Genomic DNA, 13,211 nt, shown 5'->3' with positions numbered 1-13,211 from the left:
AGGAATTTCACATGCGGGATCCTCAAAATGAACATGGTTAGACACATCTCTGCCTTCTGAACAGTCAGCAATGGGTGAGCTTGTCTGAAGGCAGCAGTTTCCCTCCCAGCTCCCATGAGTGACCTTTAAGCACTTAAAACCCAGATGCGTCTCTGAACCTTACTAGAAGGGTTTCAGCGGCTCTGCTGTGGGGTAGTTGTGGTAGAGTGCTAAGATACATTGCCTGTATCTAGAAACTAAGACTAGCAAGTGGTTTCATTTAGCTAAGTGCTGAGGTGTCGTGTCTAGCTTGACCCTGTATTTCCTTATGGTGTTTTCAGTACTGAAGTTAGGCCATAATTTTTCAAAAAACCCATTAATTTCTTGCTGAAACTGAAGCCTGAACATCAAGGGGATCTGACAGGGAAACTAAATGTCCATGGCTTGTTTGGTCAGCGAGGCTCAGGCTTGGCAAGAGTCAAGAGCAATGTGGGACCTCTTCCGGCACGTTCCGAATAGCAGAGGTCCCAGGAGCTTCCATGGCAGACAGGGGTGTCCCAAGGGTCTGCCATGTGCCTGGGAGGTTTCTGTTGGGTACTTTGGCCTGCAGAGTGGTGGTGGTGTTGGACAGGTTGGATTCCATTCCTGGGATTTCCATTCTGTTCTGGGGAATCATCCCCTCCTCAGGGAACAGCAGCTCGTAAATGCTGTCAGTTGCTGCTGAGACACAAAGGTGCTGGGTCTGGTGCTAAGGAAAGAGTTGATTTGCCAGCTTTAAATGGATAACTAATGGCTAAGAGTAAACAAAATAACTAGATTCTGCCTTTGGATATAGAGATATCAGGAATTCAGTGTTCCCTTTTAGTTGCAGTCCTGGGAAAAAGACACTGTGGCCCATCTCTTATCAGAGACCTACTGCTAAATGGAGAAAAGCTGTGGCAAATATTTACTCTCAGATCAATTCTGTTTAAAGTGCAATGTTTGTAGCAGAGCTTGGACACAGGAAGGTCAGGTGTAGGATCAAGGCTGCATTTATATAAAGACAGAGGAATATGCACTGGAAATCCTTGCTTAGAGAGGGAAAAGACCAGAAGATTTTGAAATGCACGCTATGAGGATCTTAATTTTTGTACTCACACTGAGTGTTTTCTCGTGTTTGGGTAAGTTGCTCAGGATGGAGCCACCTCCTTTTTCTTACAGTAGTTCAGGGAGGAAAAAAGTACAAGACCACAATGAACTTCTAACGGAACTGTGCCTCCATCTCAGGGTTTCCGGTGTACGACTATGAACTCCCTGTCACAGAAGAGGCTCTCAATGCTTCCATTGCAAGGATCAATTCTCAGTCATGGGGGACAAACCTCTATGGTGTTGTCAGGAGCCATGTCACAAGAGTAAGTGTGCAGACAGTGGAGATCCTTTACCTCAAATATGCTTTGCTGTGATGCTTTTTCACCCAACCCTGGAAGCCCAGATTTACTTGGAATTTTCTGATGCTGCTTGGAAGAGGGTGGGTTTGGGGCAATATCTGCAGTTATGGCTTTAGGAACCTAAATATTCTTTGTTGGTTTGTAATTAAAAATAATTTAGGAATTAAAATTTTCCACCCCTAGAATAGAAATCTTTGAGGGATGTCTTGTAAGGTTGTATTCAAAACTGGCGTTTTAAAATACCTCCACTTAACTGCTTTGCTTTGGGCATAAAGTAACCTGGTTCATCTGAAGGTCTCAGCTGAATGTCTGCACTGCTAAATAAATGCCACCACAAACACATTCAGGATTCTTTCTCCAATCTGTATTTATGTCATCTGACTCTGTACACCAGTTCTGGTTTAACTCTGCTAGTGTACAGATGCAGACAGGAAACCCATATCTGTGTTAATTTGTATTGCTAAGAATTGTGTTGGATAGCCAGAGTTAAGGAGTTAAAGCTTCCTATTTTAAAGTTAGTGTATCCATGTTCCTGAACACCCTCAGAACCAATCTGTTTCTATAGATGGGATATATCAAGTCTTCTGCAGAATGAATGATGACTTTTTTTTTTTTTTTTGATTGATCTACTTTGGGGGAAAAAAAAAAAGTACTTGAAAGCAGTGGGGATTTGTTGTTTGTTGGGTTTTTTTGGGGGGTTGTTTTGGGGTTTTTTGTGTGTCCCATCTTGAGCTAAAACATTGATTAGACTGTGGGAATGAGAAAAGAAAATCCTAATGTGTCAACGAAAGCAACCAAACTCTCTAAAGCTTGTAGTGTTGTATGGATGCTGCCCATCAAAGCACCTGAGCTGACAAGGAGCAACTCTATAAGCTGCATTAATTCAATTGCTTGCAGTTGTGTGATTTACTTTCCAAGCAGTCTAAATATCCAAAGCAGAGCTTTTAGCACCCTGGTTCCCACAGAAGAGGGGGTAGCATGCAGGGGTAATGCTATGCTTATCTGCCTTTGACAGCTATAGTTCCCCCTCAACTGTCTCTGAGCAGTAGGAGGATCCTGCAATGGCTGTGACGTTTCAAGTTAAATCCCCTTGGAAAGATGTTGCCATTACCAGGTCTGCCTGAGAATAACTCCTGAGCACAATGAAGTAGCTGTTCCCTCGCTCAATAGTCTGCTCTAAATTGGGCACTGACCCATAATGCCCTTACGTCTTGCTTCTGCTTAACAAAGAAGCAAGGGTGCCATGTAGTGGGCATAGAAGAATGACAGACACTAATTATATGTTGTGTTGCCCTTCCTTTTACCAGGTTGACATGTGGAACAGTGATGCCTATAGACTAGAGCTGCAGCTCAGCATTCGTGAAACTGTGTGCCCAAAAGCTTCAGGAAGAGACCCGTTCACATGTGACTTCAAAATTGGGCCTTTCGTGGTAAGTGAAGCCCCCCCTTCCCTGCAGGATGCTCTCAGGACATGTTGAAATGCTACTGGGGCTGAAGAATGATGAATAACTGGCTTTATGAAAACAAAACCAAATCCAAATACAACCTGTAGCATGGAGTGGGTGTTAGATGGGAAGGGTCAGTGCTGGTAAACTCTTCTGCCTGGTCAGTGGGGAGCACAGGAACGGCTGTGAGCTGAAAAGAGGATGCGTGTTTTGCAGCAGCATGTAGCGAAAGTGTCTGTGTGCTTTGGGATCAAATCCTGAAAGGAAGTTACGGCTTCTTTTTTAAGATAAGAGGGTAGAAAAACTGTCATTTGACCTGCTTTTGTCTGTCATGCAACTAGGCACCATATAAAGGCTTATCTTCTTATGTAGTGCAGATTCCCACTCTGTGCTGACAGTGCTAATCTTTTTCAGATTTTCAATTATCTTTTCAGCCTGAAATAAACACGGATCAGGCTCTCGATATAGCTCTTGCTGTGCTATGATTCTTAGATGACTAGCTCTGGTGTAAATACATCATCTTGGAATCTGGAGTTCTCTGTGCACAGTTATTTTTGCCAAAACATGGCTTCCATTGCAAGCTTCTGAACGGTTGTATCCTAACTGCTTACACAGATTTTACAAAGCATGTGGAGTAGCTCTTGCCTCCTTGTGTGCAATGATGCCATAGCGTGTGTCAGACTTCCAGAGTGTCTGCTTCTTTGTGCTGCTCCTAGCTGAGCTCTTCTCACCTCTTTTTCCTCTGTGAATGGCTGCCAAACCTCTTTGTCCTTCCTGGGACCAGTCTTTAGGGAAGAGGAGGGATTCTGGGAAGGCACCAAACAGGTGGCACAAAGGCTTTCCTCGGAGCTTGTGAGCCCTGCTACTACCTCAGGAGGTGGCTTGCACCTTGAAGAGGGGGGGTAAACATCTCTTTGAGTATCACTACTCTTGAACTGAGCAGCTTGTGTGTGCGTGTAGATGGGACAATATGGAACTGATGAGTGTGCTGCGAAGTTATCACTGTATCCCAAGCAGACACCATCTCCTTTTCTTCTTGGGGCAATATGAAAGATAGTGTGAGGATCTCTGTTTTCCAAATTTGGGTGGTAGGTTTTACTGGAGCTTCTGTCAAATCATAGAGACAACTTCTTTAAAAGTAGTTTAACTTCCAGAGCTGGAACTGCTGTCAGCATATCCCTGCGTAGCTTTTCTTTGTGACTGGTGATGCCAGAGCCATGAAAAGGATTTGGAGATTTTCTTCTACGTTGAGCAGGCTCAAAGGTTTAAACAGCTAATATGCAATAAGTTGCATATTAGCAAGTGGAGCAATGACTTGTATGTAGTCATATGCTGCCAGAATATATTCATTTGGCTGCAGTATGCTCCAATAATTTGCTAGGTGTATAATCTTACTTGAGTTTCTTCCTTTTGGAATTGTTTTTAAAATCTCTGTATAGGTTCCCACACGCAATGAAAATCCCATGAGAGGGTTTGTACTGTAGCTCTGCTGTACAATATTTGCTCTATTTTGATCCTTTACAGCCAACCACTTTCTGCAGAAGTGTTGTGGAAGTTTCCGGTGAGCTGATCTCAAACATTATTGTGCAGTGCCATCATGGCACATCCAGTTCCGAATCGATGAGCAGCGAGGAGGTAAGGAAGGGGAAAACTGATATTTGCGGCCTGGGGGAGCGAAAATTCTGCTCATCCAGAAGCAGAACTGCATCCAGAACTGCAACTGTTGCAGTTGGAGATTTTGATCAGAGAACTGAATGTGGTTTGAAATCCAGCTGTCTCCTATAATGCTTCACTTTCCATCAGCAGAGAGGTTTGACCTTGCTTGATGGATGCCTGAGGAGAGTGTGAATCCCTGCGGCAGTCTGGCACATCCACCAACTCCGACACTCTTTCTTCATTGACGTGTAGAGGATGTGCCTGGAGAACAGTGATTGGCACATCTTACAGGCAGAAACAAATACTGATGGCTCTGGCTCTGTTACCAAACCCAGCTCTCAGCTGAGCATGTAATCACAGTGTAGCTGCAGAACATTTGCTCTGGCTGAGATTTGTGTTCCCTTTTTGAGCTCTTACTTGGTTTTTAAGGTGTAATTAAAGGCTGACCCAACCTGTGAATTCCTGCTAGCTGTCTTCAGATCACACCAGTGTCCACTTTTTCTATGAACCAGCACTTGAACCTGGGTGCCTGCACTTACAGCACAGATCTACAGTGGATGTTGTGCTTGAGGATTATACGTAGGGAATAAAGATAGTTGCACAAGCAAAGGTGCCAGAGGATATGGACAGCTTTTATTTTTGGAGAGTACAAGTGACTAAATAACTTTAAGCAAACAGGATTCTGTCACCTTCTCTTGGTTTGTACTGCCAAATTAACTTGTAATTTTTTTTTTTTTTTCCAGAATCTCTAGTCAGAGCTAGCTAGTGAATGCACCACAGGAAGTCTTGATTTGCAGGGCAGAAAGACTGCGTGTGAAGTACTGAAATATGTAACGTAGTCTTGGATGATCAGTCTGTCCTCTGTGGGTTAAGCATAACTCTTGTTTAATAGGGCACTCAGTATAAACACTTGCTTTTACAAGCAGACATCTTCCTACAAGTCTTCTTTAACCATCACTTACAATTCAGTACTGCTGCCAATATTCCTGCTGGGGAATATATTTCCTACGATGTTAATAAGGAATAAATGCCAAAGGGAATTATTGTACGTGAAAAGGAAAGTATTTCTTTCTGCAGAGGGCTGCAGCAAGTGCGCCATAGCTCTTGCTCTAGAGCTGTAACTCAGTTCAAGGGATTTCAGCCTGGCTGAGATGGTGTGGTGTAGCTCCCATAGTGCTGGTGGCTATTTGGTTAGAGCAAGGAATTGTGATTGGCTGAGGCTGGGATGTTGGATAGAGACCAACAAAGAAAGAGTATGGAGAGCTTTTGAAAGAGTAATTTGGGATAAATGAGTCAAAGAGGTGCCCTGTGTGACTGCAACACAAACTCTGCTCTCCAGGCTCTTCTCTCCTGGCTGTATCTGCACTACAGGGAGGTCAGGTAAGGTATTAAGTACAAAAGATATTGACCTGAGAGCCTACCTGCAACCGCAGACTTCCTTAGCAACATCACTGCTTTGCAATAGTATCAGCATTAATCTTGTTTTCAGAGAAATTAATAATGAAGTTTGGAATTTCTTCAGTGATCACATAGGAAATGAAGGAGAGGCAGACTTCTTGACAGATGAGCTTTTTAAGGAAATTTCTTTGATTTACAGGTGATGCGTATGCCGATAACGAATCCCAACAGGCGAGGCAACAGTCGCAGAGAAGGTAAGCCTTTGCTGCCATGTTGGACTGTCCTGGCACATGTTTGCCTTTTGGATCATCCGTTTGGACCACCTGAAAGTCATCTGTCTGGGGGAGAAGAAAATATGGAAGACCAGCAGTTTGCTCAGGTCATGGCCAACTGCTTTTTCCTTTGCAGAGGGGTGTCTCACTGAGGAAGCAGTGAGGGCATTAGGCTGCAGCGTAGGGCAGTGCTGAGGTTTGTATACTCTGTGTATGCATTTTCGGGATTGCCGGATTAGTGCTCTCATAACCGATGCTTGTGTGCATCCTCGGGGTTGTCTTGATGTTGTGCAGAATGCTGAATGAACATGTTTGAAAGCATATAACACTCGCGTCTGTCTCCGTGTTCTTTTTTTTAGAAGATGTATTTGCTCCTGAAGCCTTCCCTTCAAGAGGAAGAGGCAGCAGCCGTGGAGACTGGCATAAACCCAGCTATTTCAGCTCTGACAAGATTGAATAATATGGTTTGGGTGAGTACAATTCAAAGCGTAGCTTTCATACACCCTAGGTCTGCAGGTTTTGTGGCAGGGTGGGAAAGTGACTGCTCAGGGTAAAGGACCTCTTCGGGAATGTGGTTCTTGGCTGCAAGCGTGTTAAAAGCCATTTTACTCTAGACACTTGTAGGACTTGCTTATAGGGAAATGCAGTGACACAAACACCACTAGCAGCACCACTGATAGATGCTGATGGGGTAGCAATCTCTGTGAGCTCACAGAACAGGGGTCTGACCAGTTGTCAAGGCAGCGGAAGACATTTTTGATTTTCCTCTTGTTGCTTCACTCCCAGGAAGACTGCAGAGCTCATGGCTTTCGCTCAATCTTGAGTAGTCCATCCCATATAGTCATGCAAACTAAAGTGTCCTGGTGTGCGGGTGGTGTGAACAGCCTGAAAGAAAATCAATCCACTGGACTGAGTTTAGCATAAGGCTCAAGCCTTGAGCTACAGTTCTGCCTTTTTGCCTCCATCTCTCTTGGCTGACAGGGACATGTTTCTGTCTAATGTTTTATGGATAGTTTGGACCTTATCCAAACTGTTTGCCCTTAGCATGGATGTATCACTTGGCTGTGGGGGTCTGGAATGTGCCCTGGCTGTGTATGGCAGACACAGATGAGTTGTGAGGTGTCCCCATCCTTCAGCAAGTCATCTTTGTGCTGGTGCTCTCCTCCCACCCATGGCTTGTTGTGTCTATTTATACTGCAGACTCTTTGAGGAATGGCCGTGTCTTTGTGCCAAATCTAATGCAACAGGTCCTCAAGGGCACACCGTTCAGCAAACAAAAAATGAACATGGTAGTAAGGTATCCAGGAGAACCGAGATGCAGTTTACCCAGGGGAAATGTTTGTTGCAGAGAAGCTGTGAAGGAGATGCTTGGAGCCCAGTTGATGGGGATGATAATGAAAGGCACTTGTGATTCATTGGAGCTGGCAAGGCCTATCCTACACAAACCACCTTTGCTGACTTACTTCTGAGGCTCTATGTGGGAGTAGCTCTAATTGCTGCTGATATTTTACCTGCCGTCTTATGGAGTTAAGCTAAAGGGAAGTGGTTCTGAAAGACTTTTAGCAACACAGAATGGAGATCATTCTTTGGCATGCTAAACAGTTTTAAAGTAGTTGGGAAAGGAAGAGGAAATTACTTAGCACTATGTCTTTGTGATTAACAAGGTTTTGCACACTCGCTTGGGTACATATCATTAGCAGGTCTCTGTCCCTGCAGACAGTGCCAGAACTGAGTGCTCCATGTGTGTGGAGCTCAGTTCAGGCCTGCTGCATTGGAAACAAGACAGTTTTAGATGTAATTTAGCACTGATGACTCACCAAAAACTAACACATGTTACTCATAAGCATATCCGTGGTAAACCTAGATGTGCTGAAGGAGACATATCCTCTACTCTCCTAGAAACTAGATATGAAAGGAAAACCCAGTCATTCTGCTAGGTCAGGTCTTCGTTTGTAAAAATGATTTCATTAAATCCATATGCTATTTTAGTTCATCCATGAGCCAGTAAAGGTGATAGGCTGTTTTAATCACTGCCTTTCCTCTTATAGGAATCTCTAATTTTTCTAAATGTCTTTGAATTTCCTTGAGCATATTGCCGTGGCATTCTGATGTGCACTCTGTGTCCTTCTGGGTACCTTTAATCCAAGGAGATGGTGTGGAAAGACTGAGGCTTACTGAAGAGTAGCATAAGGTTGACTTTCTGTTCCAGAGAGGGACGAAGTCTATAATTGCCAGACCATTGCTGGCTTCTGAGAACCAAACTGTCTCAGTCTGACTGGGTGAATTGGGGTTGAACCTTCTTCAACCGATCTTCCAGAAAAGTAGTGAGGAAGGAGATCTACGTGCTTGAAATGGGGACACATCCTTTTCTTTGTGTTTGGAAAATGCTAGGGATCTTAAAATTAATTCTTTGGCTCTCAAGAGGAGCTATCCTCATTAAGCAGTAATCACAAATGTTTTGTGTTCCTGTATTTAATGTCTGACAAATCTCTGAACAAGAAGCAAGCTGTAAAATCTTGAAAGAGAACATGAAACAAACGGGGAGAAATTTATGGTTCTTGTAATCATGTGCAATTCGAGTTTTAATACCTTCTGCTCTTGAATATAGGTTGCAAGTGTCATTTATGGAGCTGTGTTTCATAGCAGTGTCCTAGGTTTTTGGACATCTCAGAGGCAGATACATCAGGATATTAAGGGAGAATTTCAAAACCCCTCAAAACTCCTTGTTTCTCTTCTTTTATTGATTTGACTTAGCTTTAAAGTCTGGAGAGAATTCTTACTTCTCAATTTCACTTGTATCCAGAATTAGAGGATTTCATCCATGGGTTTAATTTGGAGCCACATGTATCTAAATTATTTCACGCGAGGCCAGGGAAAGTTATTCATGGCTTTTTATCCTGTACTTTGGCACCTGTGTAATCATGGCTGTCATTATTACAAGCCATGCTGTGATGGCAGTGTTTCGTGGGGCATGGGATATATGGGCTGTGTTTTGAGATGGCAGTAGCTCAGCTGCCTTAGCGTAGCTGAGAATATTTTGGGGGAGGCTGGGCAAAAAGCAATTTAATAATAGAAGACTTTCATCTCTTACTCAAAGAACCTGTTGTTGACAGACAAAACTAGACAAGTTCAGGTAAGAAATGAAATGTGATTTGTTTTTTTACACAACAGTATGGATAACTGACTGCTGCTAAAATTACTAATGCAAGTGGCTAACAGAACTCTTCATGCTGGATTTTACATTTTCTGAACTAGATCTTCTCTCTTTGGCTAAGGAATTATTTCAGGGGAATCCTCTAGATCAAGAAGCTAGGCTAAATGATCTCACTGGCACTTTGTGGCTCTTTATTTATTAGAATAAGCTAAATATTCAAGAGAAAAAATCACTGCAATTGTTATATAAAGAAGAACTTTTTCAAGTCTGCAGCTTTCAGACCCACTGGTCTGCTGGTGCCTGCAGGAGTTAGCAAACTGCATATGAAAGAACCACATCAATGATTAATGAGCTTGCTTCGGTGACAAGTCCTAATCAGATTTTCTGGATTTATTTCCTAGTGCATCTCTGGAACTGGGGAGATTGTAAAATTCACATGTCATGCTGTGGACCATTTTTTCCCAACATATAGCTCGGGCACATAAGTGAGTGACAGCAGGAGAGCCAGCTGCTGTACAACAGTTGATCACTGGTTAACAACCTTAGCCTGCAACAAGTGTTAAGGTCATTAGTTAGCTTGGCTTGCCAGGTATGTGCAGAGCTTGTTGGAGCTGTGACAGCTGCCCCAGTGTCCATAAAGGGCTTGTGAGTGATGCAGCCAATCCCCTGTTGAACCCCTGGGGACGAGGGACTCCTGCTCTGAAAGGGTGCTGTTTAGCATGCACACAACATGAAAAGCTTTCTGTATGTGCACAGGTATAAGGAATTATGGCTTCCCTTAAGCTGGAATCTGCTTAATGGTGTTTGTGGCTCTGAATTGCAAAGAGGAGCCTAAAAAATGGCTCAAACTCGGTAACACCTTGAACCCCAGAAAGAAAAAGAAAAGGGCCCCAACGCTCTTCTCTTCCAAAATCAACTGCTTAAGGCGTTTTGGTTGGTTTTTTTTTTTGTACAGGGTGGAGTCCAGCCTATGACTTATGTCTGGAGTCTCACCAGCAATGTTTCATTTCCTTGAACAATAAAATTAAGAAGAAAGCTCCTGCCTTTGCTTGCTATATACATGTAGATTGTGAATGCTGATTTTCTCTTACTGTCATTAATCACACAAGGAAAGCAGATTTTAACAGACAATCAAATTCCTTCTGTATCAAGCCAAGGGGCTGTGATTTCCTCCTCGAGATTTCTGCATTTTTCTTAAAATGACTCTCTGGCAGAGTTCTCACCTGGCATGGCTCACTGCTGGTGGGAACGTGGTGACGGCAGTTGTTACAAGCTGATTAACAGCCCTGCAGAAGCAGGGTTTTTTCCAGTCAAAGAATAACTGGCAACATTGGGCCTCTTCTCATACCCAGGAAATTCAGGATATGGTGTAGCTGAGAACAGTCAGTGTAAGGTTAATGGTTGGACTAGATGAACTACAAGGTCTTTTGTAGGGTTTGTTTTGTTTTGTTGTTTTTTTTTTTTCCAGTGAAATGGATTGCTTGTTTCTCTGTCTTCTATAAAATAATAATGGAGCAGGGTGCATAAGCCTCCTGGGGCATAGCAAGAAGAGCTTTTATTCCCAGTGTCCTCATTAAGAAGCTGCTTGGTTTTAGTTCCAGTTTTGTATTCTCATGGCTTCATATATTCTGTCTTTATTTTCTCCTCTCTGTTCACCCACCCCAGTTTCTACAGTTCTCAGAAAGCGGCTTATTGCTTTCTGGAGAAAACAGTGAAGCTTCAGAGGGAAGGAAAATCCCTGCAGAATGGGATCTGTTGCATAGTGCATGAGGTCCATATCAGATCAGCTTTGAGAGTGAGAGCTAGAGCAATTTATTGCTTAGGCAACGTGGAGGAAATGACAGGCTACCCTTATATTGCTCCTGCCTTGGAGTCAGTCTGTGATAGCTCAGTCCTTGGTGTCACCCGGCATCGGTGATATGCTGTACAGAGAAGACAGTGTGCTTCCATCTGTTCAGAGCTGAAGGACTGAAATTGAAACAGACCCAGGCAGGACCTTTGCTGATGCTCAGGTTAGACCATGGTGCGGGGATGAGGCAGAGGTGTTACAGCAGAGAGGAGAATTGCTGTGACAATCTCTTGTTGCTATTCTGAAGGGCCGTGATTTTTGCCTTGTCCTTTGTCCACCTCTTCTGGATCTGTTTTGAAGGATTAGACCCACTCCTGCACTGAGGAAGTTGTTCCTGCTTCTGGAGGACACAGAGCTTGGATGATTCCTTAGAGTTCACTGTGTCTTTAAGGCCTCATTGCAAGCCCCTTAGTCTAATTCCTGGAGAAAACCAACAGGACTTCACTGGAGGAGCAGAAAGGGCTCTCAGCTGTCTTCCAGCGTACTGCTCAACGTTGCATTTTGCAAGCACTAGAAATGAGCTTGTCAAAGAAATGTGCAGGTTGGGAAGGACCTCTGGAAGCCCAGCCCTGGCTCAAAGCAAGGTCAGGTTCATGAGGCTGTGTAAGTCTGAATATCTCAGGATATAGATCTCTCATCCTGGCTGGGTGCCAGATTCCGTGTCAGAGCACTCTTGGGGGAAGATTTTTCCTTAAGCTGACCTGGAATTTCTCATGTTCTCACTTGTTCCTGTTTCTTCTCTTGTCACTTGGTCCCTGATGATGAATGTAGTGGCTGCTTCTGGTTCTTTGGCCTGCAGCCCCCATCTCCAGGGCTGGGCAGGACCCAGGCGCTCCTGGACAAGCTTCTCCCAGTGGGTCACTCTATCTATCACTACCACATGTGTGGACACTCCTTTCTGGCACAAATCTATCTCTAAAATTTTACTAACGAAACTGGCTTACAGAAAAATTTCAGGTTGCCATGGTGACAAACTTGCTGAAGATAACAGTGTAGGCTACAGACTGCTGTAGAACCCGTCATATGTTCCTTAGAAAAACATATCTCAAATTTCTTCTTCATATTGTAGCTCTTAGTTCAGATACATTTCTCAGAAGGCCATACATCAGCTTATAGGCTCAACCATCTCTGCTTTTGAGACTTTACAATATGTGTAGATATGTGGCTTATTTCACTGTTGTTAATTTTTCTAGCAGTTTGGTGGTTTTGTTGTTTTTTTTCTTTTACACTAGTTAGCAATTGACATGACATTTGTGCACATGTGAAGTGTGTTGCATATGCAGGTTTCTTTTTGCAGATTCCTCATGCTGTGATTCTGATGCTAAACAAATTAATAAGCAACTCAGTGAAGCTGAATAAATTTTTTCCAAGGCCATGGATGTTAGGTTAGTTCTGTGAAATATGAGATAAATTTTGAGCTATGACATTTCTCTCCCCTCCCTTTTTTTAAAGTAGATTGGAGAATGAGGAGCATCGAGATTCAAAGATCCAGTATGGGAAGAAAGAACCTGGTGCCATTTCCTTTCCTCCTTCTGTGAAAAACATTTCTGTAATGAAGTGACAGTCTTTCCCTAAACTCACTTTCTGCTGTAATGTCAAAGGGCCATTGGATGAGCTCATGAGATGCTAAATGCACACGCTTGATAACCACCTTCTGATGTGTTAGAGCTCACTGGGAGGACTGTCTCAGACACCTAGCCTAACTGTGTCAAGTATGTGTTGTACAATCTCATAATGATGTTATTAAAGGATCATTATTCCATCTGCTCTGCATTGCTCTCTAGTTGCTTGTAATTTTCTGTAATGCTTGTAGCTAATTATCGATTCATTCAAACCAATAAAGGCACTTAATTCCTTTTTCTCTGTGGTGGGACATCTGTGGACAAGGTGTCTTGCTACAGATCCAGAGCTTGAGTTTTAGCCCAGCAATCTAGCTTTAATGGGTGCTTGGCCTCTAATGGGGGGAGCTGAGGGAAACTGATGACAGTGATGTTCGGGTCCTAATGACTTTCTGTTTCTCTCCTGGGATAC

At 43.4% G+C, this 13,211-nt stretch overlaps 1 protein-coding gene across 2 annotated transcripts; it reads left to right on the top strand.

The window, feature by feature from the left end:
* The first annotated feature begins 1,064 nt into the window (after nucleotides 1-1,064).
* SPP2 (secreted phosphoprotein 2) lies at nucleotides 1,065-12,942 on the top strand. Of its 2 annotated transcripts, none has more exons than XM_074910992.1 (7): nucleotides 1,065-1,139; nucleotides 1,246-1,370; nucleotides 2,714-2,836; nucleotides 4,376-4,486; nucleotides 6,105-6,159; nucleotides 6,537-6,647; nucleotides 12,636-12,942. In XM_074910992.1, exons 1-6 carry the CDS (start codon nucleotides 1,082-1,084, stop codon nucleotides 6,635-6,637), a joined length of 573 nt encoding a protein of 190 aa, XP_074767093.1. In that variant the 5' UTR covers nucleotides 1,065-1,081; the 3' UTR covers nucleotides 6,638-6,647; nucleotides 12,636-12,942. The 2 variants fall into 2 exon arrangements, with proteins under 2 accessions (XP_074767093.1, XP_074767094.1); XM_074910993.1 differs by having other exon boundaries at nucleotides 12,633-12,942.
* Nucleotides 12,943-13,211: the final 269 nt, after the last annotated feature.

This window comes from Athene noctua, chromosome 7 (genome assembly GCF_965140245.1).
Source record: "Athene noctua chromosome 7, bAthNoc1.hap1.1, whole genome shotgun sequence".
NCBI classification, from domain to species: Eukaryota; Metazoa; Chordata; class Aves; order Strigiformes; family Strigidae; genus Athene; species Athene noctua.
The sequence above is the reverse complement of the archived record's forward strand: the minus strand, read 5'-3'. Positions and strand labels throughout refer to the sequence as shown.